The sequence below is a fragment of the Sus scrofa genome, chromosome 6 (assembly GCF_000003025.6).
Source record: "Sus scrofa isolate TJ Tabasco breed Duroc chromosome 6, Sscrofa11.1, whole genome shotgun sequence".
Lineage (NCBI taxonomy): Eukaryota > Metazoa > Chordata > Mammalia > Artiodactyla > Suidae > Sus > Sus scrofa.
In genome coordinates this window covers 102909226-102935892 of record NC_010448.4, presented here as the reverse complement: position 1 = coordinate 102935892, position 26667 = coordinate 102909226, and the positions used below count along the sequence as shown (strand labels likewise).

At 41.5% G+C, this 26667-nt stretch overlaps 1 protein-coding gene across 15 annotated transcripts in view; it reads right to left on the bottom strand.

The window, feature by feature from the left end:
* Positions 1 to 26667, bottom strand: part of DLGAP1 (DLG associated protein 1) — an 866754-nt gene that overhangs the window by 263949 nt on the left and 576138 nt on the right. Inside the window, exon 1 of one of the 15 annotated variants that reach the window (XM_021097734.1) lies at positions 2021 to 6038. The exons of the other annotated variants lie outside the window; for them this stretch is intronic. Coding sequence (XP_020953393.1) covers positions 2021 to 2035 — 15 coding nt within the window. The 5' untranslated portion in view covers positions 2036 to 6038. Of the gene's footprint in view, positions 1 to 2020; positions 6039 to 26667 lie in introns of those variants that run through there. 15 annotated transcript variants of the gene reach the window in all.

The following is a 26667-nucleotide window of genomic DNA, read 5'->3' as shown; positions in this document are numbered from 1 at the left end:
TAAAGTCTGGAGGAAAAATAGTAGACTAAGAATTACATGCTCCTAAATTAAAGTTGAAGAAATACTATTGCAGAGTTCCCCCTGTGGCACAGTGGGTAAAGAACCTATCTACAGCAGCTTGGGTTACTGCAGAGGTACAAGTTCCATCCCCAGCCCAGTGCAGTGGGTTAAAGGATCTGGCTTCATGGCAGCTGTGGTGGTGGTCACAGCTGCAGTTTGTATTCAATCCCTGGCTGGGAATTTCCATAAGCTGCAGGTATGGCCATACACTTCAAAGTAAAAACAAACAAGCAAAAAAAAAAAAAAAATACAGAAAAAAGAAAAAGAAAGAAATGCCATTGCAGACATGGGAAGGCTTGCTTTTAAAATGCCCTTCCAATGCACATGGATTTGGTTGAGCTGCTGTCATTGGGTCTAACTCAATGGAGACAGAGTCAGACTTCCTGTGCCAGGGATGGGCTGGGAGATGAAGCCATGTGTGAGTCCTTGAGAGTGGATTATCTCAGAATGGGAAGTTGGATGGTGAGGTTTGGGGTAATGAAAATGCGTGAGATTTTGGAAAATCTGAGAGCCACAAAAGGAATGCAAACCCTTAGAAAGCGGGGACAGCTGAAATGGAGCATGTGTCCTGAAATACACCAGGGGAGCCGGGACAGCTCTGTGAGCGGGTCCGGACTGCAGAGATTTGGAAGGAAAACTCGTAAACCTAAACTCGTGAGATTTAAAGCTGGTTTCTGTTTTACCAGGAACCAGAGAAGCTGGGAGTGATAACTCGGGCATTTGGTTCATTAGGTAGAAATAAAGATGATATAGCAAGTAAAGGCTATGATGAAGATGGTGGGTATCAATTTTAGGCTTTTATCTGCAAGGTTACCCTTCGGCAGCTGCTGATTTCTTCAACAATTGAGTACTTCAATTAAAGTAACCAGGTAAATGAGGGCAAATGACTTTAGCTGAGGGAGGTCAACCTATTTGGCCTTTCCTGAGCTTGATGGAGAAGGGTAAATAGGAGGAGGAAAACCTGTGTGCGCTCTGTTTTAGTCCCTCTAGCAGTCCCATGAAATAGGCCTTACTGCAGCAAATCTGAGACTCAGAAAGCTGGAATGACTTGCCCAAGGTCATCATGATGAGTGAGGGTCCTCCTTTGTTTGATACCTAAGCTTTCCTTTTCTTTGTTGGCTGCACCTGCAGCATGTGAAAGTTCTTGGGCCAGGGATTCAACGCACACTGTAGCAGTGACTGGATGTGCTGCAGTGACAATGCCAGATCCTTAACCCACTGTGCCACAAGGGAACTCCTTACCCTGCCTCTGATGAATACATATTGGTTGAGGGCATGGACAAACAAACTTAAAAAACAATGGAGTGCATGCTCCCACTCTCTGTACTTTTAAAAAATGAAATGTAACTATTCAAGTAAGCATGTATATTATCTTGTCCCTAATTAGCTAGCACAGATAAAGAGGGTTTAAAATAAGAAATATGGAAAATAGGAGTTCCTGCTGTGGAGCAGTGGGTTAAGAATGCAACTCCAGTGCTCAGGTTGCTGTGGAGGCGAGGGTTTGATCCCCAGTCCAGTGTAGTGAGTTGAAGGATCTGGTGTTGCCACAGCTGTGGCATAGTTCGCAGCTGCAGCTTGGATTCAATCCCTAGCCCAGGAACTTCAATATGCTGTGGATGTGGCCATTCAAGGACAAAAAGGAAAAAAATTACGGAAAATAATTGTGAAGTAAAACAGTGTTTGCTGTCTCACTGTTTCGTGGCGCCCTTGCCACATGTTATCGCTTTTGGCGGGGGACACAGAGACAGTCTGCAGGGAGTCAGAACACCTGTAGGACCGCTGCGCTTTCAGGGATGCTATGGGTCCCATCCCACCAACCCCGAGCACTCTGTTGGTTTTTCAGCATTTGTAGGGAGGCTTCCCCCTGGATTTCAGGGTCCTGCCTGGCGCTCTGAACAGAGATGGCTGGATGTATTGGCCTTCTAAGCACTTTTAGTGAGCTCTCAGATTCCCTACTCACTCGGCTCCTGTGCATCTTCTTTGCAGCTGGGAGAACTGCTTTTCTGCTCCACACAGCTTTCAACTTGACAAATGCGACTTGGCATAAATGTCCCTGTAGCCTTTTTAGTTTGCTCTTCTCATAGCAAAAGCAGAAAAAAAGAGCAAGAATAGGAAAATTACAATTACACGATGTGTAGATCCCGAGGCCTGATTGGTGTTTTGCAAGCAGATTCCCTTGGCAACCGCCCTGCCTAACTCCCCTTGAAGCCCGGAGCTGGTATAAAACTTAATTTGCTTCAGATTGCTTAAAGATTACCTTTTAAGGACAAGAGTAAATACCTACCTCTTTTTAAATAGGGCTAATACCCTTGGCCACAGCTTTCTCCAAATAACATTTTAAAATACCCTTGAATAGAACTTAGCAAACAATGCTATTTGCCGTGACTCTCTCACTGTGACCCTATGGGATTATTCTTGCACATGAGCATTTATTTATAGGTATCTACAGGGTACCTTGCACCATAGCAGGTGCCAGGGAGATACACCAAAAACATTTTATCAAACATAGTCTGGTCTCAAAGGGGTTTCCAAGTTTTAAGTGGATCAGAAATATCTGGGGGAACGGATGAAACAAAAGAGTAAAAACAGCTTTAGAGGAAATCAAGCTGAGTTGAGTATTAAATTTCAGGACTTCTGAATTACCTACTGGGTTTGTAGTTCTTATAAATCCCCTTCCTTGGTGGTAAAACTGCTCCTTTGGAGTTGACAGTATCTGTGCAAAGGGCATGCCATTTGGCACGTAGGAGAAATGCAAAGGGTCAAATTCCGTGACCCCCTCTAAGGAGGGGAGGGATCCATGGGCTTTTGGGGGCGGGTAGAAAATATTACTGAGGTGTTGCTGATATCAAAGGGGGTGCTATCCATTGGGAAGATACCCCTGTGACACCACATTAAGAAAGAGTAACTAAGGTGTGATACTCCAATATGATGTGAGGACAGGGAGGGATTTTATTCATTGTCCCTCCTGTGTTTGATTGTAGTGGACACCTGTGGGTTTTGCTACCCTGCTTCTCCTCCTCATTCTGTAGTCACATCCCTTGCTTTCCCCACATTCCATGTGTTTCAGGAGGAGCAGAGAAGGTGAAGTGGCTTATTGTGTTTCCTACCTCTATGGTTTGTCTCAGGGCTGAGCCTGTGATCTCAGCCTGTTCCGTCAGCGAGCATCTCTGGACCTTTGCTCGGAAGTCTGGGACAAAGCTAGTTCCTCTCATTCAGCACATCTACAGGGAAGCAATTACCCTTGGGACCGGCTGATAGCCATTTTATAATTCCCGATGCACAAACGTTATCTTGTGCAATACAAAACGCCGGCATGGTTATTAATTCCCTTGCAAAGATGAGAAAATTGAGACTTAGTGCCGTTAAAGAACTTACTCTCAACTTTCTAGCTCATAAATCATAGTCCAAATTGAAAGGCACGTTTGTCTGACTCACATTTCTATGCTTTTTTCATTATATCTTCTGCTGTCTGTTAGTTTCAAAACCCAGTAATTTCCACTAAGTAGAAAACTCCAGCCTTAAGTTGCTGGGAGAGACAATGCTGTCCCATTTTGAATCTATAACAAGTGGTAATGGTAGCTGATTAGAAGAACCAAAAGACTGGAAGAAGGAAGGTCCACAGAAGACCCATCATCCAGCAATTAAAGTTAGTTACAAGTTTTGGTAAAATCTAAGCAAGAACACAAACATTCTAATATCAAAATAAAATCAACAGAAGTTTAAGTCTGTGGTAGATATACTTATTTCCACTGACTACAATATTTAGAGCCCTTTCTTAGATTTTAATGCAACTGTCCATTTCTAACATGGTTTTTCTGCCATGGTTGGCTTGCCATGGCCAGTAAAGCCATCATATTTTTCCATTGTTGTTGCTGTCACCAGCATGCTGGCCAGTCTGTCCACCACATCCCCTGTGCTTTGGAGTTGTAATTCCCAAAATGGAATTCCTTGAGGCAAACTAGAATTCTGAGTCTGGTCTTCAGAAGGCAGAGATGTGGGTAGAAGATGGGTGCTCCCCCTCCTGGGGTGAAGAGAAGCCCAGATGTAGAAATATCATCCACCAAAACCAAACTCCAGTGTTGGCCAGAATTTTATAAATTTCCCTGCAGGTAGAGAGACCCCCCCCATATTTGTGAAATGCTTATGAGCAAGGATCTTTTTCCTTAGCACTTCAAGTCTGATGATCTTATTATGAACAAATGATACAGCTCGTTTAGAGTCTATAAAATGCCAAGTTGATCATTTCCAGTATTCACACTTAATTTCAAAATTACAAATTTTGAAATAAATTCCAGCAAATATTTTCCTTTAGTTTATCATTAATGTGGGGATACTAAGTTTCTCAAATGAGGCTATACGTTATTGTACTTGTGAACCACTAACTTAGCTATCTGGCATCTATTTAAAAAACACAATAGATTTAAGAAGAGATATAACTAAAAATATCTTGCTTTTCATCACTATCACCTGATTACATCTACATCTTGGAGATGTTTGGACTTTAAAAACATTTTTTTTAAATTTTATTTTTTATCTTATTATTTTTTTTAATTGAAATATAGTTGATTTTGTTTGGACTTTTTATTCCAAATTACACTCACAACAACTAAAAGTGTCCTGTATTCGAATGGGCCAAAAAAGAATCTTTCCTTTCTGAATCCCATTCACTCTAATACAATGATACCATCGTCTTTCAAATTATGTGAATCTAGAAAGAAGTTAATAATATTTTGGGTGTCCTTATGCCTGCGTGTAATATGAAATTCCACTTTTATAATTATCGTATGGGGAAATTGTCTCTTGAGGATTTGTTCTTTAAGCCTGCATTTCAAACCACTTCCTCTCAGCGGTCTGATATCTAGAACTAACAGGAGTTGTCACTAAAGCCTGTGCATGGGAGTAATACATCCAATAACTACCTGAACGAGGGTTTCCAGACCAGCTCAAGCTCCAGTGAAAGGGCATGTGCCAACTGGCATATTCACTGTAGGGTCTGAGGTAATGTTTCTTCCACCAAACTCTATGATGGTATTCTTTTCCTTTGCTTAGTGGTTAAGCTGGAGTTAAAAGTACCATTTCTTTTTTTTTGGGGGGAGGGGCATGCCCTCGGCATGTAGAAGTTCCCAGGGCCAGGGATTGAACCTGAGCCACAGGAGTGAAAACACCAAGTCCTTAACCACTAGGCCACCAGGGAACTCACTGAAAGCATCATTTTTTTGGTGACTTTTTTCCAAAATACTCTAAGTATTCATTCACTTATCCAATGCATATTTATTACTCAATGCGTATTACTGTGAAGTAGATGCTGCTTTAGCCATTGAGGACACAGCAGTTTATAAACAGAAAACAAAATCTGCCTTCATGGGAAAGAAGACATTCATTAAGATAAATAAAATATATGTAGGATGATGAGCGTGCTATGCAGAAAAGAAAAGCAGGGGAGGGGGATCCAGAGTGTGCATGTGGATGAGGGAAGCTGGCAGGATGTGCAGTGTTGAAGGATGTGCATGGTCATGGTCATGGACAGCCTCACTGAGAAGATGACCTCTGAGGAAAGGTGATGCAGGGAGGGAGTTAACCCTGAGGTCTAGAAGGGTGAATGCTCCAGGTGGAAAGAAGAGTGAGAAGGTCCCAAGGGGAGCCCAGGTGGAGGTGTGGAGGGACGGGGGGCAGAAGGTGAGCTCAGTGATGATGGGCAGGTGTGGGGTGCAGATCATACGGGCTTCGCCGGCCATGGTGAGCACCATGGCTCTTACTCAGGGTGAGATGGGACTTGATTGGCGGTTTTGATGCGAGGTCTAACACATTCTGGCTTAAAGGCATCACTTTGGGTGCTGGTTTAGAATGGCTAGAAGAGGTAAGGGTAGGTTCAGAGGGACAGTTTGGAGGCTCATGCAGTGGTCCAGACTGGAGTGGAGGTGAAGGATGGTAGTGGTGGGGGAGGAGGTGGGAAGAAGACAGGGCCAGCGGGTTTTTATTTTCCTTTTTATGGCTGCACCTGAAACATATGAAAGTTCCTAGGCTAGGGGTCCACAGCTTGTGGCAACACCTGATCCTTAGAACACTGAGCGAGGGCAGGGATCCAACCCACATCCTCACGGACATTTTGTTGGTCTCTTAACCCATTGCCAGTGGGTTTCTTTCTTTTTTTCATTACATAGGAATTTTTTCACCTTATTTTTTTAAAAAATTAATTTTTTTATTAAAGTATAATTGATTTACAATGTTGTGCCAATTCCTGCTGTACAGCAAAGTGGCACAGTCATAAATGTGCATATATATGCATTCTCTTTCTCATAACGTCTTCCATCATATTTTATCCCAGAGTGCCAGTGGCTTTCTTAATGATGGTTTGGACATGGGTATTAAGGGCAAGAGAGGGGTCACGAATGACTCTGAGGTTGTTGGCCTTATCAGTGGAATGGATTGAATTCCCATTTGCTGAACTGAGGAGGCCTAGGGGAGGTGCAGAGTGGGGACAAAAATTTAGGAGTTCGGATGGGGATGTATTAAGTTTGATTTGCCCATGAGACAGCTAATTAAGTTGAGTGGGGACTTGGGTACCCAGGCCTGGGGGTTGAGGCGATGTGGCTGGAAAAGCAAATGTGGGCATTCGCATGGTATTTAAAGCTCTAAGAAGAACGAGATGACCTAAGAAGTTGGAGCTCCTGCCTTGGCACAGGGGGTTAAGAATCTGACTGCAGTGGCTTGGGTCACTGTGGAGGTTCAAGTTCAATCCCTGGCCCAGCACAGTGGGTTAGAGGATCTGGCAGCATTGGATTTTTATCCCTGGCCCAGGAACTTCCATATGCTGTGGGTGCAGCCACAAAATTAAATGAAAAAAAGAAAAAAAGAAATGGGTTTTGGTAGAGGGAGAAGTGGCCTGAGAGCTGTGCCCATTCTGCGCTGATCCAACCTCAGGAGCTCAGCTGGAGAGCTGGAGAGCTGGGGAGCTGGAGAGCTGGGAAGCTGGGGAGCTGGGGAGCTGAGGAGCTGAGGAGCTGGGGAGCTGGGAAGGGTCAAGCAAGGCAGCCTGAGAAAGATCAAGGAGGTATGTGGTCCTTAAGGCCAAGTCAAGAAAGTTCATTGAGGAGGAAGGAGTCAAGAACTGTCCTGGTGATTTTTCTCTGTTCTTAATCCCACTGAGGCACTAAATCAGCAAGGTTCATTTTAGTCCCGAGTCATTAGCTGCTTTATCCAAAGGGTTCTGCTGTTCATTAATTAGCTCTATCTTCCCAGCAAGCTGCAAGCATCTTGAGTCCAAGGCTTTTGTTTCCTTCTTTTTCTCTCTCTCTAGAACAGGAGCTTTTAAATAGTTTTTGACTGCGTTTCACAGTAAGAAATACATCTTACTTTGGAAACCGGTACCTGCATATACACCAGTGAAAGAAAGGAAGAACTACTTAACCTCCCTGCATGCCATGCATTCTCTCTTCTTTTCTCCTTTCTTCTATTGTATTCCATTTAATTAAAAATAACGTTGTTTGTGACCCACTGGATTGATTTCACTAACTGCTAATGGGTTTTGGCCACTGGGTTTGAAAAACTTTTTTTTTTTTTTCTTTTAGAGCATCCTGCACAGAGCACTTCCATGTTCATTATTCATCAGAGAGACAACGTTATTCATTTTTGTTTCTCCCAAAGGACCTTCTGTAAAGTAAATGCTTAAGATGTGTGCTTGTTGAATGAATAGCTATGAGGTCCTAAAGTAATATTCCTTGAATTGAGTGCTCTGGCTCTTAGTTACTTTTATGTATACTGATTGTATTTTTTGTAGGAGAATATTTCTTAAAGACTCTCTATCTTCAGAATACAGATAGACAGGAGTGTCTTTTTTTTTTTTTTTTTTTTTTTTGTCTTTTTAGGGCCACATGTGTAGCATATGGAGGTTTCCGGGCTATGGGCCGAATCAGCTACAGCTCCCGGCCTATACCACAGCTACAGCGCCAGATCCAAGCCATGTCTGCGATCTACACCACAGCTCATGGCAACGCTAGATCCTTAACCCACTGAGCGAGGCCAAGGATCAATGGATCATCTTCATGGATGCTAATCGGATTTGTTTCAGCTGAACCCCGACGGGAACTCCAGAAGTGTCTTTTTGAATGGGCCCCTGTGTAGCTGAGGGTCAGAGAACACACTGGCCAGCCAGAATTGGACATACCCAACCAGAGGGAGTCAGTCCATCAGCTGGCTTAGTGCTACCTGTGCAAATCAAGAGCGGGCAGCCTGATGCTTGAATGCATCTGTGTCATTTTTTCTTTGGTGATGTTTACCTGACTTACACTATTGTATTAGTTTCAGGTGTGCCACACAGTGATTCAGTATTTTTCAATACTTTATAGGTTAAACTCTATAAAATTATAAAATATTGGCTATATTCCCTAAGCTATACATTACACCCTTGTATCTTATTTTACACCTACTAGTTTGTACCTCTAAATATAACATCTGAGGCCGCAATACTCCTACAAGAAAACATAGGCACTACACTCTGACACCTGTCTTAGCAATAGTTTTTTGTAGACCATCAATAAAACGAAAAGGCTTTTGCCTGTTCTTATAGGCTATGGGATTCAAAACATTTTTAAAAACGAAAATAAATATATTAAAAGGCTTTTATTCTCCTTAGAACAATCCTGACTTTTAATTCTAATTGACATGGTACTTGATATCAGTGTGAAACCTCTGTCATTTAAGAACCAGGGAGAAAAACCCTTTAAATATCTATGACCAAAATAGATGGAATGGGAGAAAACAAATCATTAGGAATAATATGTTTTAGAATCTTGAAGTGTCCAAGATAGAAATGATGTACAATTCAGTGTAGACATTTCATGAAAGGAATCTTTAAAACAAGAGCCTGCCACATAGAGAACCCTCAGTATATGTCAGGTAACGTCTGAATCTCTGTCCACACAGCATGCCTACAAACACGTCACAGAAGCAAATGGGATATTTTGCCATAATACAGTTTTTACCTAGGTAGTTTTTGATGTAGCAAGGAAGGAGCATAGCACAATGAATGTACTGTGGAGTCTGGAATCAGGTAAGCCTGGGTTCAAATATGATTCTACTACTTACAAGATATGATTTTGGTCCAGTGACCTTAACCTCTTTTAATCTCAGTGTTCTCAAACATAAAATGAGGACAGGAACACATACTCAGGGACTTGCTGTGAGTATAAAGATGATATAAACTTTTATGCAAATATGTTATATTTATATTTAAATATTTACATATAAATACTTAAAAATCATATAGTATTTATATTATTATATTGGTAATTATAATAATATATAAATACACATTTCTATATGTATGTAAAATGCCTTTTAAGTAAAAGCTTGTTTTTTGGAATTCAGAAGGAATTTTCTAGAAATCATGTTGTAGGACAATTAAGTTCCTACATGGGGCCAACCAATTTAATTCATAATAGAGCTGAACTGTGATGGGCTATGTCATAGTTCCAAGGCACTTTTAGCCTGGGAGTGGGAGAGATTTGGGGTGAGTAAGATCAGTGCCCTCAGGGGAATCTCCCATGGCCTCTGTGAGGGATAGTGAGTGGGTCAGTGTTCTCAGAGCAGGACAGAATCATCAGAGACTTCTTTGAAGGAACTGGCACGTGTTGTTGGGGTGGCAGGTGTAAAATCTGCTGGGCAGCCTGGTAGGCTGGAACTCAGGTGGGAGTTGATGCTGCCATCTGCAGGCAGAGTTTCAAATGCTCCTGGAAGAAAAGCTTCACTCTTTGGCCTTTCAACTGATTGATTGAGGCCCACCCATGCTATCAGAGCTCATCTTCTTAACTTAGAGTCAACTGATTGTAGATATAAATCATATCTACAAAATTCCTGCCCAGTGACACATAGCCTAATGCTTGACAAAGTAATTGGGTCCTCTAGCCTAGTCAGGTGGCCACGCAGAAACAAACAACCATCATCCTTGGGAACTCTAGCGGTGGCTTATGGGGTAGTAGGTGTAAGTCTCCAGCAGCAGACAGGGCCCTGCAGTGCTAGTTCATAGGAAAGCTCTCTTCAGCGATGACCTGCTGTGCTCTGTTCATTCTCTAAGGAGTTAGTGTGGGTCAGAGAACTCTATGTAAACACTAGCTCCCTAACCAGTTGCTCAGCCCCACAAAGACCATCCAAGCAGAGGGAACCTCTGCTCTGTGGACTTTGCACCCAGCGCCTAACAGAGTGCCTGCCTGGCACATGAATTTAACTGACAAGCTTTTAAGGGCAAGGGGGTCATTTATAAAAGTTTTATTTCTTGACAAATGAACAGGACAATCTACACAACATACCACATGAAATAAAGAGGAATCTCAGAGACTAATCTTTTGTTTAAGCCCTCTGTATTCTAAAAGACCAAGAATTCCATGACCTGCCTTCATCAAATATAGAACTCGTCTCAAAAAAGTAATTTACTCTAACAACCTGCACATGCTGCTAATGTAAAACACTATCATAGCATTTTAAAAATCACTTGTTTACAACTCCATGTCATCTACTCATCTGTGAGTGCCTTGAGAGGTGGCATGGCATCATTCCTCTGATAGAGACAATGTCTTCTTCATGCCCATCTTCCCAGTTCCAAGCAGATTATCAAATACAATTAAAAATAAAATGAGGTAAAATAAAAATATTCTTGAAATCTTCACCTGAGTTATATCTGATTTTTGAATCAATTGGAAAGGAAGTTCGGGAGTCTTCAGTCCCGGGGTTTTCCTCTATGAATGGCAGAGAAGAAATATGCCATCTGATATGGGGAGGTTCTGGGGGGCACTGTGCTTTGAGGACCTGGTGGTAGGTGTAATGTCAGGGTGGTGGGTTTGGGGGATTGGATGCATAACCAGCATCCAGGAGAGGCTCTTTTGTGGCCTCTAGGGCGCTGCAATTGGGTGTTTCTGTGGAGGTCTCCAGGGAACTGTAACTAGGCCGAGAGAGCCCAATTGCCAAACCATGGCAGGGCCAGCCAAGCAGAATCCTACAACTGTCATCTCACCCAGTGTATTCCAAAGCACGTTCTGTGGATCACATGCCCTTAGAAATGCTCTGTAGGAGCAGGGTCCATGAATGGAAGGAAGGTTTCCATTCATTTTAGCATCTTAAAGGTTAGAGAATGTTTACCAATAAAGACACCTTAGTATATAGCTCAATTTATTCCATTCCTTCTCTTCGGGTAAACATCTATTCACATCATGCTTTGATAAATGTCACCATTTACCAATGAGGAAACTGTAATTGATATAATTACAATTATACGGTTAATAAATGGCAGAATCGGGCTAGAATTCAGATCTCTTCTCTCTTGGATCTGTGTGCTTTCAGCTTCATCCTCCTGCAATTCTTTATCCTCTGAACTCAACAAAACAAAAAAATGATTCCTCTGCCTGAATGTTTTTCACAATTTGTTTTTGGATTTCATTGGAATATAGTTGACTTACAATGTTGTATTACTGTCAGGTTATAGCCAAGTGAATCAGTTATGCATATACATATCTTCATTCCTTTTCAGATTCTTTTGCCACATAGGTTATTACAGAATACTGAGTGGATTTCCTAAGCTATATCATAGGTCCTTGTTACTTATCTATTTTATATATAGTAATGCTTTTCATAATTTGTCAAGCCGTTTTGATCTCCCTCTGTGGATATGCAGAGGAGCCACCCCACCCTCTTATGGTAAAATCTCTTATGAGGTAAGAATGTCTTATTCAAGATAGTGGATGCTTATGTTTGGTGTAGAAGAATCTTTGCTAATGGTACACTCCGTTATTCCCTCTATCACCCAATATTGACTGGAATTCAGTCTTTAGAATTATCTCCCTCTCTCAAACATACGTGTACACTTACCCACATTTCCTAGTCAGTGATGACATGACGTTTTTCCTATTATGGAAAGTGTGAACTCCTACAGAGAGTAACGAATAAATGCAGATTTATTTCATTTGAGAAAGGCTATTTTTGGGTCTTCCCCCCACCCCTTTCTTTACCTTTTTGGTAATGAGTCAAACTGACCTGATTCTGTTTACTTTATGCTTCTTCCTAGTAATAGTGCTGGCCCTCTCCGTTGATACACACCTCACTGCCGCTGGATGAGTGGGCACTTCACCTCCCACTCAAGTTTGCAATTATTTGTGCAGAGTAAAAAAATTTAAATTAATAGAAAAGCATTAAATTAAGCTCCACTTACGATATCCCATTTGGCAAAAAGTAATTATTTTCTTTTTTCCTGAGACAGATTTGGACAACATCCAGAAAACAAAACCAAACAAAACAAACTCTTTTGTGTCAGAATGTCCACAGGGAATCTTAAAAAAAAATTTTTTTTTATGAGGATATAGTTCTTAAGTCAGAAAAAAAATTAAGTGGTTTCCTAGTTTCTTCTACCCAAACAAGTCGCTCTGCTATCACTGGAAGAAGTCCCAAACAGAATACTTTTGGTAGGACATTATAGAGTAGGAAGAGGCAGGAAAGTGGGAGGGGGGTCTTTTTCCATCCAAAGTGCTTCTAGATGTGAAATTTGACCTGATTTCAGTTTTAATAAATATAGGGGGCATAGAGGCAATAGAAATTCAGAAGTGGCTTTCCCTATCTGGTGTTTTGGGATAGCTTTTCCAACAAGAATCACATAAATAACAATTGATTTTTCTGCCCAATTTCATAGGAAGCATAATTTACCTGAATTTTTTCTGGAGAAATTCATTTGTATGTTTCGTTTTGATTTCTAAACCATCTTTCATTTGTTCTTAAGTTCTACAGGAACCAAAAGGAGACATAAAAATTGTGTCTGGAAGGCATTTGGGTACCATGAAATATTGAAATCAGAAGTTGCCAGCACGTGGGATCAGTAGAAGTAGAGGGAAACTAGGGTATCTGACCTGCTTCCCCATTGGAGCATTAACATAGGCTAGTCCAGGGAGTTCCTGTCGTGGTGCAGCATGAATGACTCTGACTAGTATCCATGAGGATGCAGGATCAATCCCTGGCCTTGCTCAGTAGGTTAAGGACCTGACGGTGCTGTGAGCTGTGGTGGTGGTCGCAGACGCGGTTCAGATCTCGAAGTACTGTAGCTGCGGTGTAGGCCAGCAGCTAGAGCTCTGATTTGACCCCTAGCCTGGGAACCTCCATATGCCGTGGGTACAGCCCTAAAAAGCAAAAAAAAAACAAAACAAAACAAAACAAAACAAAAAACAAAAAACAAAACAAAACCAAAAAACAAAAAACCATGGGTTAATCCAGGAGGATTCAATTCAGATAAAATTTTAATATCCTTATCAAGGTACTTGAGGATGTAAATTTACAAGAGATAGTGTTTCATAAAAATTCTGTTGCATTAATTTAATTAACAATGAAAAATTCGCCACCCATGTTTTTAGTCGATGACATAAACCAGTGCCTGAAAGACTTGAAGATATCGAAATAACATTTACAATTCATTCAACTGATGAACTGGTTTAAAGACAATTACTGGGCAATTCATTAAGACATCATTTGTAAAAGGCTAAAAATGTGATAGTGAATGACACTCATATGTACTGTTAATCCATATTAGTTCCTCAGTTTGTAGAATGTGATTGTTCTGAGGGCAGGGATTTTGTTTTGTTCCGTGTGGTGTTCTCAGTGTCTGGAAGAGTGCCTGGCATATGATAGACCAGCAGTAAACATCTGCTAAATGATGGACGCCTATGTAATGAAGCAGCTCACAGCTACTAAAAAGAATGGAGTGGATCTGTACTGACATGGAGAGAAGACCAGCACAGTGGAACAATGTGGGTTTGAACTGCACGGGTCCACTTATAGGGGGATTTTCTTCAATAGTAAATGCTATAGTACTAATGATGGTGACTGGTTGGATCCAAGGATATAGAACCGCAGACACACAGGAAATGTGTATGTGGCACTGACTATAATTAGATGCAAATTTTCTACTGCGTTGGGAGTCAGTGTCCCAATGCCTGTGTTGTCCAAGGGCCAACTGTATATATCATAATGTAAAAGGGTCACATGCAGAACAATATCTATAGTGTATACACACATATATACCTATTTTTTTGTGTGTGTTTGAATAGATGGAGGAAGTATCAGGAGGAAAATGTTAAAATGACATTGGCGGCAGTTCTCTTTAGGAAGTAGAAACAGGGAGCCTGGGAAGCAGGGGGCTTTGGCTTTTAACTCTGTACCATTCTGTATACTATTTGTATTTTTTTCAGAATGAACATGTATCAATTTCATTAAAGAAATGAATTCTCTAGAAAAACCCTAAACCTACTTTTCTTAAAAAAACACAAAATCTGTGGAAATACCACACATTTACAATCAATGTAAGTCTGTTTTGAGAATTTTTGTCCTCTACCTCAATCTGAAGATTCTACTTTATTTTTATTTATTTTTTTTTTGTCTTTTTGCTATTTCTTGGGCCGCTCCGGCGGCATGTGGAGGTTCCCAGGCTAGGGGTCAAATCGGAGCTGTAGCCACCAGCCTACACCCTAGCCACAGCAACGCGGGATCTGAGCTGCGTCTGTGACCTACACCACAGCTCACGGCAACGCCAGATCGTTAACCCACTGAGCAAGGGCAGGGACCGAACCCGCAACCTCATGGTTCCTAGTCGGATTCGTTAACCACTGCGCCACGACGGGAACTCCCTGAGGATTCTACTTTATCACTTGTAAAGAAAACCTAAGGAACAGGTTTTAACTGGAAATGGATGAAAGTTGGATAGGAGAATCAGAAATTAGAACCTTTAACTATTATTAAAGATATTTTTCTTTCCTATTTTTTCAGCATAGGCTAGACTTTTATACTTCAAGTTAAGAAAATTTACATGTAATCGTATGCAAAACCCCATATGTTCTGTATCAGGCTGTACCACTTATTTTCAATGAGATAGAATAACTTATTTAAAGTTGAATTTTCCCATTGGGTTTAGACGATTCAGCTGTTTATCCAGTAGCACTTTGCTTAAAAATAGACGGGATGACATTTGTGGGTGCTTTTAAAAAAAATATCCTTTGGAGGAAGAAGCAGAACTCTAATGCCACATTTACCATTTCCATTATATAAGAAAGGCAAGTTTTATGTTATGAGGACTTCATGTAACTGATTCTCCTTTCTAAGATATAAACTATAGCTCCTTTGAAACCAATCACACTCATTGGTTGTATAAGGGCATCTCGCCTGAGCTTTACTTTTTGGTGATTGAAATTAATTTAGTGGGACTCTTAAATCTGGTTACAAAGAGCTTCTTATGATTGCATATGGAGATTTCTTTTTTCCACCCTTTAAATTAGGTACTTCCCCTCCACCCCATCAGTCTTCCATCAGCTATTTATCAATCACCTGCTATGTGATGTGGCAGGCCTTGTGGTTACAAAAATGAATATAAAGATGATTTCGAGTGCATTTTACTTGACTTCATAGACTGACTGATTTAATAATGTTTATACCAACCTGCCAAAAATAAGACGTGGTTCATGTTACCTTAAACCTGCTGTCACTATGATTCCACAGAGTCTAGAAAAAGAATTAAAATAGGTTGAGCCAAAAATATACTGTCACCCCAAATTTCAAACCAAGTAGATATACAGGAGAACTCTAGTCAATTAAAGTATGAAATATTAAAATCAGTGTTCCAATCTCGGGAGCACTGCTGATGTGGCAAAGGATTAGGATCCCAGGAGGAAATGAAGCCAAACGCATCCTTTCCCACCCAGAGAAGCCTACCTCTGTTAGCATCCTGCCCATCTTATTTATTCAACAATGTACTGTAGGAGGAAATTGTGTTTATTTGGGTACCAGGAAGGAGGAAATCAGGTCTGCGTGAGGGCAGGTGTCTATGCCATCCCCAGACCACACTGGCATTTTTGAAGTTTTCTCTGAATGCATGAAAGCAATGGGATAAGATGCTCTTTCTTCCTTTGTCAAGCATCCCCCTGACCTTGAATAAGATGGCAGGTGAATCGTATTTGCCTACTGGGGAGGAATGGTAATTCTTGCCCCTCCTGTTATGTGACTTGAATACTTGGCTTGCTTCATTGCTGGCTGGCCACCTGCTCCCGCCCAGCGGTAGCCTGCAGCCCTGAGCCATGGTAGTAGGTGGTCAGGTTAGGAGGGAGAAAGTTCTTAGCCGTCCATTCTTCCTCAGCCCCTGGGAATCAACCTTTTAGAGACAGCCTGCCAGATGCATTGTTTCATCACAACAGTGGTTTTCTTTTAGATTCTGTGAATGCTTTTAATGGTCTGGTCACTCTCCTCCCCACCACTAAGTGCAGGGATTCATCTTTTTTTTTTTTTTTTTTTTTTTTTGAATAGTGAGGTAGAGTTCTGAGCACCCAGTAGCACTCTGTATAAGTGATAAATACTCAGTGGTGAAGAAGGAAGCAGGCTCTTGAGGCCCTGGGGCTGGCTATAGGAGGGAGAACTCAGGATGAGGGGAAAATAAGTCAGTTTCTAACACAAAGGCAATATTTAGCCTCTCATTAGGTGCAACTGCTCCATGTGAAAAGTGTGTTAATAAAATAGTGCTGGGATTTGGTGTGTGTGGAGGTGGGGCGCGTGTCGTGTGGACTAGGTTGTCAAGACGTGCTTTCCGTCTTCTCCCCAGTTTGGGGTGTTAGGATGGAATAGGATTTTGAAATGCAAACAAATATTATTTTCTGTCTCCTTCCCCTTTTATGTTTAAACCTCTGCTATAGTGAATTAGCTCGCCCTGCTCAGTATCTTAGAGTGTTTCTTTCTTTCTATAAAAATGAGGCATTTAGGCATGGATGATATTTCAGTATATTCCTCCTTTCAGCTCAATTTTTTTTTTTTTGGTCTTTTTTTAGGGCCACATCCTCGGCATGTGGAGGTTCCCAGGCTAGGGGTCGATTCGGAGCTATAGCTACTAGCCTATGTCACAGCCACAGCCACACCAGCATGGGAATCTGAGCTGTGTCTGTGACCTACACCATAGCTCACGGCAACACTGGATCCTTAACCCACTGAGTGAGGCCAGGGATCGAACCTGCAACCTCATGGATACTAGTCAGATTCGTTTTCTGCTGCGCCATGACGGGAACTCCTCAGCTCAATTTATATGTGATTTTCGACTCATGTGAATACATTAATTTGGTCAAGCAATGAGCAATCTTAATCTTATATCTTATACAAATATACCCTCTTCATAAAACTTTCAAAAATACCAAATTAAAAAAAAAACCCACCCTTAGACTTGATCTATAATTTTGTCTCTTTGGGATTTTTTTTTTTTTTTTTTTGGTCACACCTGAGACATGTGGAGGTTCCCAGGCCAGAGATTCAACCCCAGCCATAGCAGTAACCGAAGCTGCTGCATTGATAGTGCTGGATCCTTAACCTGCTACACCACAAGGGAATGGCTAGAATTTTGTTCTGAGAGAGCAAAACATCCCTGATGATAAAAGTCATGTGTGTGATGAATACAAATACTAAACATTTTTTCCCTCTCTCCAGATTACACTGTAGATTAGAAAAGAGACAATTTTTTTTTTTTGTCTTTTTGCCATTTCTTTGCGCCGCTTCTGCGGCATCTGGAGGTTCCCAGGCTAGGGGTCGAATCTGAGCTGTAGCCACCGGCCTATGCCAGAGCCACAGCAACGCAGGATCCGAGCCGCGTCTGCAACCTACACCACAGCTCACGGCAACGCCGGATCGTTAACCCACTGAGCAAGGGCAGGGATCGAACCTGCAACCTCATGGTTCCTAGTCGGATTCGTTAACCACTGCACCACGACGGGAACTCCAAGAGACACTTTTTTAAAAAGACCAGAACATGACTAGTCGATGACATCTAAATTCTTAATAATTTAAAAATAATCTAGATTGGGATGGAGCCTTGGAATTATAACTATGAGGAGGAGAGAGAAGGTGGGAACTGTGTTAGGATCACAGCCAACCGTTTGGTAAGCAAGCTTCAGAAGTGGGGAAAAGAACTGAGCTTTTCTGGTGTTTTTGCCTAACAAAATTATTCTGTTATCACAAACACAGAACTTGATTACAGAGTAATAAAGGCAAGTAAAAATATAACGAGTTTACCTAAGTCAGGAAATATTTAAATGCCAGTTGTTCCTTTTTCCAGGCATTTTTTTTTTAAAGCAATTCATCAGTTTTAATCACGCTGATCAGAATTCCCATCATGGTGTAGTGGAAACAAATCTGACTAGCATTCATGAGGATACAGGTCCAATCTCTGGCCTCGCTCAGTGGGTTAAGGATCTAGCGTGAACTGTGGTTCACAAACGTGGCTCAGATTCCAAGTTGCTGTGGCTGTGGTGTAGGCGGGCAGCTACAGATCCAGTTTAACCCCTAGCCTGGGAACCTCCATATGCCATGGGTATGGCCTTAAAAAGACAAAAAAAAAAAAAAAAAAAAAAAAAAAAAAAAGTAATGCTGACCAAAGTCTTTCAGATGTTAAGTACAGTCCATTGTGTGGTTTATGAACAGTTCAGACTAGAAATTGTCAGCAGTTGTAAAGCACAGTAATGGCAAGGTTGGTGCATATATTTGCATCACCTACAGTGTCAGACAGCATGCCTTATACGCGCAGAAAGTGTTCAAACTGCACATGTTTGATGTATAAGGGAAGCGTAGGATTTTATTTTCCACTACCATCACCCAGTTGGGTAGCGAGTTTTACAATGTTTTACAATTTGCAATGTTCTGTCGATTTCTTCTGTACAACAAAGGGACCCAGTTATACATATATATACACACACATCCTTTTATCTCATATTATCTTCTGTCATGTGATTGGATCTAGTTCCCTGTGCTGTACAGCAGGACCCCATTGCTTATCCATTCTAAATGTAATAGTTTGCATCTACTAACCCCAAACTCCCAGTCCACTTTCTCCTGTTCACAGTAACCATAAACTCTTAGAACCAGGTGGTTAATGATGTAATTCAAAGTTAATGAAATACTCCAAAAAGATGTCGCATGAGGATAAAGTAGTTTACAGTTTGTTCCCAAGACTTCGACATACTAATTGGACCTTTTGAGTTGCTCGTTGTAGGTTGATGCTATAGATATTTAATCACTTGATAATTTATTAGCGATGGACTTAATTCATATCAGATCATGTTTTTAACTGAAGTAGAGTTGATTTACAACATTGGTTGGTTTCAGGTGTTTAGCATAGTGATTCAGTATTTTTGTAGAGTATACTCCACTATAGGTTATTACAAGATAATGGGTATATTTTCCTGTGCTATATAGTACATCCTTGTTGCTTATCTATTTGGTATATAGTAGTTTGTATCTATTAATCCCATAACCCTAACTTGTTCCTCCCCTTTCTCTCTCCCTTTTGGTAGCCACTGTTTGTTTTCTCTATCTGTGAGTCTGTTCATATAAGATAAATTTATTCTAAATATGAACATGACATGTTTGACTACTGCTCTTACTATTCATCTTTGTTAAAAAGGATAATAGTAGCCACCATAAATAATACTAGCACACATTGAAAATGACAAATTTATCTTTTTAAAGAAATAGGTGAATTTTAGACAGTTTTTCCTCAAATGTGAACTATAGTAGGTAAAAACCCACCTGTGCTTTTATTATATTTGAAAATAAATCAGTGTGTATTTAACATAATATTTTGTTGTTCTCCTTTGACAACCTGCCTTGGTTGAAAAAAAAAAAAAAATCTCATAAGAGAGCTGGCAAATTAGATCTGGAAGTCAAGAAAATGTGTTCGTAAATTCTGGCTCAGATTTTTGAGCTGTAGTTTGAACCAGACAATAGATGATAAAGGAATTAATACCTATTTCATGTATGAAGCAGTTCTGGTGTTATTTCTTTGTATAGTTTCTTCCTTTTGAAAGAATAGGGTAGAACCCCTTACTTTCTCTGGACACTGCTCCTAGGATTCATGAACTTATGATTTTCTTTAGTCCACGATAACTCTGCCCAAAGGATGCAATTCATCCATCCATCCATCCATCCATTCACATTTTTTGTTCTTGAAACCCCTTCATGTCTTTTTTTGGGTGCTGTTTCCAGCTTTATTGAGCTCTAATTGATACATAACATTGTGTTTGTTTAAGGGGTACAACCTATTGATTTTATAAACTTACATATTGTAAAATGAGGACTCCCATGGCTTTAGCTAACACCTCTTCACATCACCTAAATGCCTTTGTGTGTGTGTGTGTGTGTGGTGAGAAAGTTTATGATTTACTCTCCTAGCAAACATTCACATTTATTAAGGGCTTCCTATATGTCGTGCACCATGGGGGCAGAAGACACACATATTAATAGGCTGGTATTTGCTCCCAGGGATCTCAGTCTATTGGAAGGAGAAGTCAAATGAGTGAGGGGAGGGGAGCAACAAGCACTCAGGTGTGGTTGCGATGAAGTGAGGACATTGCTGGAAAATGCAGACAGTGCAGTTTGCATGACAGCTACTTCAAGGAGGTCATACTTGGCTTGAGACTTGAATGGTGATCAGGACTGCCGCTGAGGCCAGGGGAGAAGTGATGGAAGAGGAAACAGCATATGTGGAGGCATGGCCGTGAGAAGAGGGGTGTGTTCTACAGGAAACACCAAAGTAGGTACTTCCGAGACAGGGAGAGTTCAAAGGACACAAACCTCCTTCAGGCTGCGGTCTCTCTGGGCAGTTCTACTGGGTGATTAAATTGGAGGCACTCAAGTGCCTGCTAATAGTCAACTCGGTTTAAAGCACAACAGGCCTTTTTCTTTTTTTTAAAAAAAATTTTTTTAATTAAAGTTGATTTTCAATGTTCTGTCAATTTCTGCTGTACAGCAAAGTGACCCAGTTATACATATACATTCTTTTTTTTCATATTATCTTCTATCATGTGATTGGATCTAGTTCCCTGTGCTGTACAGCAAGACCTCATTGCTTATCCATTCTAAATATAGTAGTTTGCATCTACTAACCCCAAACTTCTAGTCCATCCCCCCCTGCCCCCTCCCCCCGGCAATCATGAGTCTGTCCCAACAGGCCATTTCCAAAATGCCTTTTCTTAGATTGTGTTTTTCTATCAGTCATAGGATGCTGAGAAGGCCAGAAAATGAGTCCTTTGTTTCTGAGTCCACGTTTCTTCCCCTGCCTGAGGGAAATCCCCCAAACCACCCTTTCTTCTTCTTCTTCTTCTTTTTTTTTTTTTTTTTTTTTTTTTAATTTTTTCCACTGTACAGCATGGGGACCAAGTTACACATACATGTATACATACTTTTTCCTCCCATTGTTGTGTTGCGATGTAAGTATCTAGACATAGTTCTCAATGCTGCACAGCAGGATCTCATTGTTAATCCATTCCAAGAGCAACAGTTTGCATCCCCCAAGCTCCCAATCCCTCCCACTCCCGACCTCCCCTTTCTTCAGATCTGACCACTCCTCCTCTCCGAGCAGGACATCCTACCCTCTGCTCAGCACCCTCCCTGCCACATCCCAGCCCACCCTCACCCACCACCTCCACCTCCTCAAGCCTTCACTTCTGTTTATGTCTGAAATCCCACCCAGGCATCACCCTTCCACCTCCTCCTTCCATCTTCCTCTAACGCCTGGTGGCCAGGCCTCTGACCCTGCTTCAGACACACATCTGTTACTCAGGGGGGCCTGTCCGCCTGCCAGCTGCCTTTGTCCTATCCCCTTTCTCATATCATCAGCCCATTTTGCATCATCTTTCATTTCCTAAAATATCACCACTGTATTAGTTTCCTATGGCTGCAGGATCAAATAACACAAACTTAGTGCCTTCAAACAACACACATTTCTGCTCTTACAGTCCTGGAGGCTGGAAATCTAAAATTGGTTTCCTGGGCTGCCATTAAGGTATCAGTGGCCCTGAGCTCCCTCTGGAAGCTTCCGTGTCCTTGCCTTGTCCACCTTCCCTCCACCTCAAAACATCTTCAAATCTCTCTCTGTTTCCTTGGTCACGTAGCTGTCCCCTGTAGTCAGTTCTCCCTCTGGTCCCCTCTTACAAGGACATGTGGGATTCCATTTAGGGCCCACCCAGGTAACCCAGGTTGATCTTCCTCACCCAAGATGACATTGGCCATCAATAGTAACGTTCACAATTTTCTAGCATTAGGATGGGCCATATTTGGAGCCATTTTTCCATATGCCCCTACCACCAGCAATACCAACCCCATCGTGGAAGAGTATTTACTCTGTGCCAGGCAGCATTTGATGAGGTGGGCACTATTATTATCTCTGTTTTACAGAGAAAGAAACTGAGGCACAGAAAAGGCCAACTGATGACTCAAGGCCACATAGAGAAATGGGGGAAAGAGGGTTCAAACTAAGGTCCATCCAGTTTGAAAGCCTTTGCTCCTCACACAGCACGGTGTCATTGTCTCTTAGCTCTTGGGACTGCGTACGTCTGTGTGTTGGTTTGGATCACAAGGACTCTTAAAGACAATCGCGGTCAACACAAAATGGATCGTTTCCCAGAAATTGTAGGTGTCCCTTCTCTGGCTGTGCCTCTAAAGGTTTCTTCCAGAGAGTACCACTAATGAAGTGGTCGGGTGGTTACAGCAGCAATTATCTCCTCCCCAGAGGCCCTCGGAAGCCCCCTGAGTCATCTGACGATAGGCTGTGACCGATGAATATGGGGATCTGATTGAGCTCAGGCAAAAGTGCCATGGAAAGAGTAATCACAGGGCCGGAGCAGGAGAAAGTCAGGATGAAAAGGACAATGGAAATGGGACAGAAATGTGAGGCCTAGCTACTCTCACCATGGAGAGAGCAAGAAAGGCGAACGCTGTGGTAGGCACTGACGCGGGCAAAGAAAGAATGCAGCACAAAGAAAGGTGCTTTCAGGTTAACAATAGGGGAAATGCACTCAGGGCAGACTCCAGGAGGTCAGAAAGCAAAGGAACAGGCAGGCAGTGAGAAATCAAGGACTTTTCTACAATCCAGTGTTCATTTTTAAGATGAAAATTTTCTTGCACTCTAAAGCAGCAGTGGGCCCCGTGGAGAACAGAACAATCCGACTTCCAGAATCCAATAGACGGAGGGGCCCGTTCGTTAATATCAGTTGTGGTCATGGCACCCTGAGCCTCAGTTCTCCAATTTTTAAAACGGGTGCAAGAACATGAACCCAGGGTTCTGTGATAAGCTATATGGAGAAAGGATCTGAAAAAGGATGGATGGGTGTCTGTGTATAACTGAATCACTTTGTTGTTCAGCAGAAATTATTACAACCTTGAGAATCAACTATACTTCAATAAAGCTTTAAAAAACGAAAGAAAAAGAACCTAAAGATTAAAGAATTTATGTGAATGGCTTCAGCACAATACTTTGCAGGAATGAGTCACATGAAGAATCATTGCATTCGGTTTCTGCAACCTCATCCCAATCAAAAGTCACAATGTTGCTAAGGAGGCCAGGTTTCTATTCATGCACTCAGATAGAATTGACTATGGCCTTGTTTGTGGCCACAACTGTGAATAATAGATTGGATATCTACCTTCATGGAACTCCGAGGAATAGGCAGTCCTACATAAAACATGAGAAGCATGATAAGGAAATAACAGATGCTATGAGAATTATAAGAATTATTGGGAGAGACTGGACTCAAACATGGCCAGTCAGAGAGGGCTTCCTGGAGGAAGCAGCATCTCAGCCAAACTTGGAAGGTTGAAAAGGGGGTAAGAAGGGAAGAGAGGAGTTTGGAGTGAATGGATAGAAGAGATAGAGAGGAAGCAGCTCATGCAAAGGCCCTGGGCAGGAGAACATGGCGCCAATGAGAAAGTAAAAAGTACATCAGAGTGGCTGAAATGCAGAGTGGACAGAGGGAGAATTAAGAAATGAGGCTCCCAAAGGTCCCCAATTATGTCATGCCCTGTAGGTCATGGTAAGAAGCTGGGACTTTACCCTTGGAGGTTAGGAGGAACCACTGAAGGATTTATAAGCAGAAAATTTGCTGATTCTGTGTGTACTTTAGAAATGGCATTTGGACTCTAGCATGCAAAATGAACTGGATTATGGGAAGACTAGAGGCAGGAAGACCGCTTATGAGGTATTTTTTTATTATTAATATAAGTGAGAAATTATGGAGAATTTAAAAAGGATAGTGAAAGAGGGAATGAAGACATGAACAGAAATAAAATTTATAGGACTTGGTGATTTTCTCACTCAGTCATTCATCCATCCAACTAATTTTTAGGATTCTACCTTAGAAATGTGAGGGTGAGACAGAGAGGGAAATCAAGGTTTTCCTCTGTGTTTGCAGGCTGAAAAAAAATAGGTAGGCTGCGGTCCTATTTACAGGAGTAGGAAATGTGGGATAGGTAGGCTTATGGGAAAGATAGTGAACCCAATTTTAGAGATGACAGCTTTTGAGTAATGCCTTTATTTTTTATAACACAGGTATCCTTGGGTCCTCTAGCCTATGTGCGTCAATGAGGTAACCTTAGCAATGATAACCAAGTCTGGTGACATTCCAGTTCTTTCTCATCTTTGCTCCTCTTCTACTTCATTCTGACTGTACCCAGGAATGGGCTTCATGTGTATGTGGGAACAAATCTGTCTGCTGCCTTCTGCTCCAGCCTCCTTGCCATGTGCCAAGAACTTCTTACGATGGTGGGCCATCTGTGACCATGCTGCTGCCTCGATTAACGCTGCCCTCAGCTGATGGCTGCTCTGTGGTCTTTGCCGTGTGTGTGTGTGTGTGTGTGTGTGTGTGTGTGTGTGTGTAGGGAAGATGGTGGTGCTGTTTTCTGTAGATTTTCTCCTTTAATTAACCAACACAAAGAGTTAGTGTGTGAGTCTCTAAGTAACACATGCCTTCATCTGGCATCAGTAAGCATGCCTGAAAGGACTAGGAAGTTTTCATCTCCTGTTGAAGGGTCAGTGGGTTGACCACTGTAGGGAAAAAAGAATCACGAAAAGGATGCTGGTGAAAAACCTTGCATCCTGAAATCATCAGGTTGGTTTTAAGTGACAAGAGTAGGTAAGAAGAGCTGATGGTATAAATTATCTTATTGTATTAATGGCAAGACATAGACAACACCTTGGTGGTTATACAAGTGTGTTTTCTATTCTTGTTTTGTTTCTACCATCTTTTCAGATGGATACAGGGCAACCTGTAGGCTGTGGACCAGTGATACTGGGAAGAAAGGAAGTGGGGGGATATCAGAATTAAAGAAGCAGAAGAAGTGCCTTGGGGCCGTCAAGGATGATCTGGATTGATGAGGTGTGACAGGGAAAAGGGGGAGAGAGGTGAAGAAAACATACACCTTACAAACCCCAAATAATCTGCCGTATTTGAGCTTCCAGCAAAGCTCCATAGGCAGAGAATAGCCGTGAAATTGAACATATTTAAAACCTTGAAGTATGAATAGGTAACATATGCTCTTAAAAATGAGCTGTGATAGACTAACATTGCTCACTCCTACTTCTCATAGGTTTACTAAATTAGAGGTTTTTAAAGAGAAATGCCTAAAATTTGTCAACGGAACATGAGTGACATGCAGGTGGAACTAAGTCCTTAGCAGTGGCTGGTCCTTATGCTCGAACTAACACCTCTTTTATGCTTCTAGGAAAAACAGATATTGTGGACAATTCTGAGGGGGAGGAGGAGAAAAGTTCTTCCTTTTCTCTAAGAGTCTGATCGCAATGTGTCAAGATGTCCACAAACAAAAATATCTGATGTCATAGATCATCCCTACCCGCCCCCCCCACCACCAAGGGGAAGAAACAAAATGGAAAGATTAGTTAGGAAGAGGAGAAATATTTTCTTTTCATTTCTCCAAAATTTCCCATATCCTTCTGTCTGTCTGGAATAGACCTTCTGAGATATCTTTTGAGGTCACCTACTTTGAGAGAATCAAGCTCTCTGACTTTCAGGTGACACAGCAGGGAGCCCAGAAAAGATAAATCCTACTTTTGATTTTTGTGATTCTTAGGGAAAAGAAAAGATGGTAATTTTTTTCCCGTCTTGCTAAGCTTTTGCTAGTCTCAAGGATTTGTGTCCGATCCGACTAAAACAACCTCCACCTCCAACATGAAACCCTGAAAAGCAACATGCCTCATGCTAAAGCCAACCTAGTGAGTGTTTCATCACTTTTTGTTTTTGAGACATAGTAGCCCAGGTAGCCACGAAAGTCTCATGGTTTTTAATTCCCTGAACTTCAGTGGACAAACAAATCTGTTTTTCCGCAGGAACTGAAATCCTTGTAGCCACGATAAATCAAGAAAGTAATAAGAAAAATGCACATTACGGGCATGCTATTTTAAAAAACACTGTCTTGCAAAACAAAACCCACCTAAACCGAAGCTGTGGAATAATTTTAGCAATTGAAAATTACTACCTTCTCTAGAATAACATGTTCTTGGAAATGAAATGACTCAGAAACCAACAGGATGTAGGTATTATGCTTTCCTTGAAGCATGTTCAGTATCAGTTTACAATATATCATGCTAAATACATTCAGTAAACAGAGATTAAATAATGCTGTCTGTCTTTGCTGCATCTACATTTTCAGCTCTTTAGCTAAATTCACTTTGCACTCTAGATGATGCAAATATTATCATACAGATGCCATTCTTACTAAAAGCTGGGTTTCTCCCTCAGCCCCTTCAGTGCCATAAGCAACCTAATCAAAGGA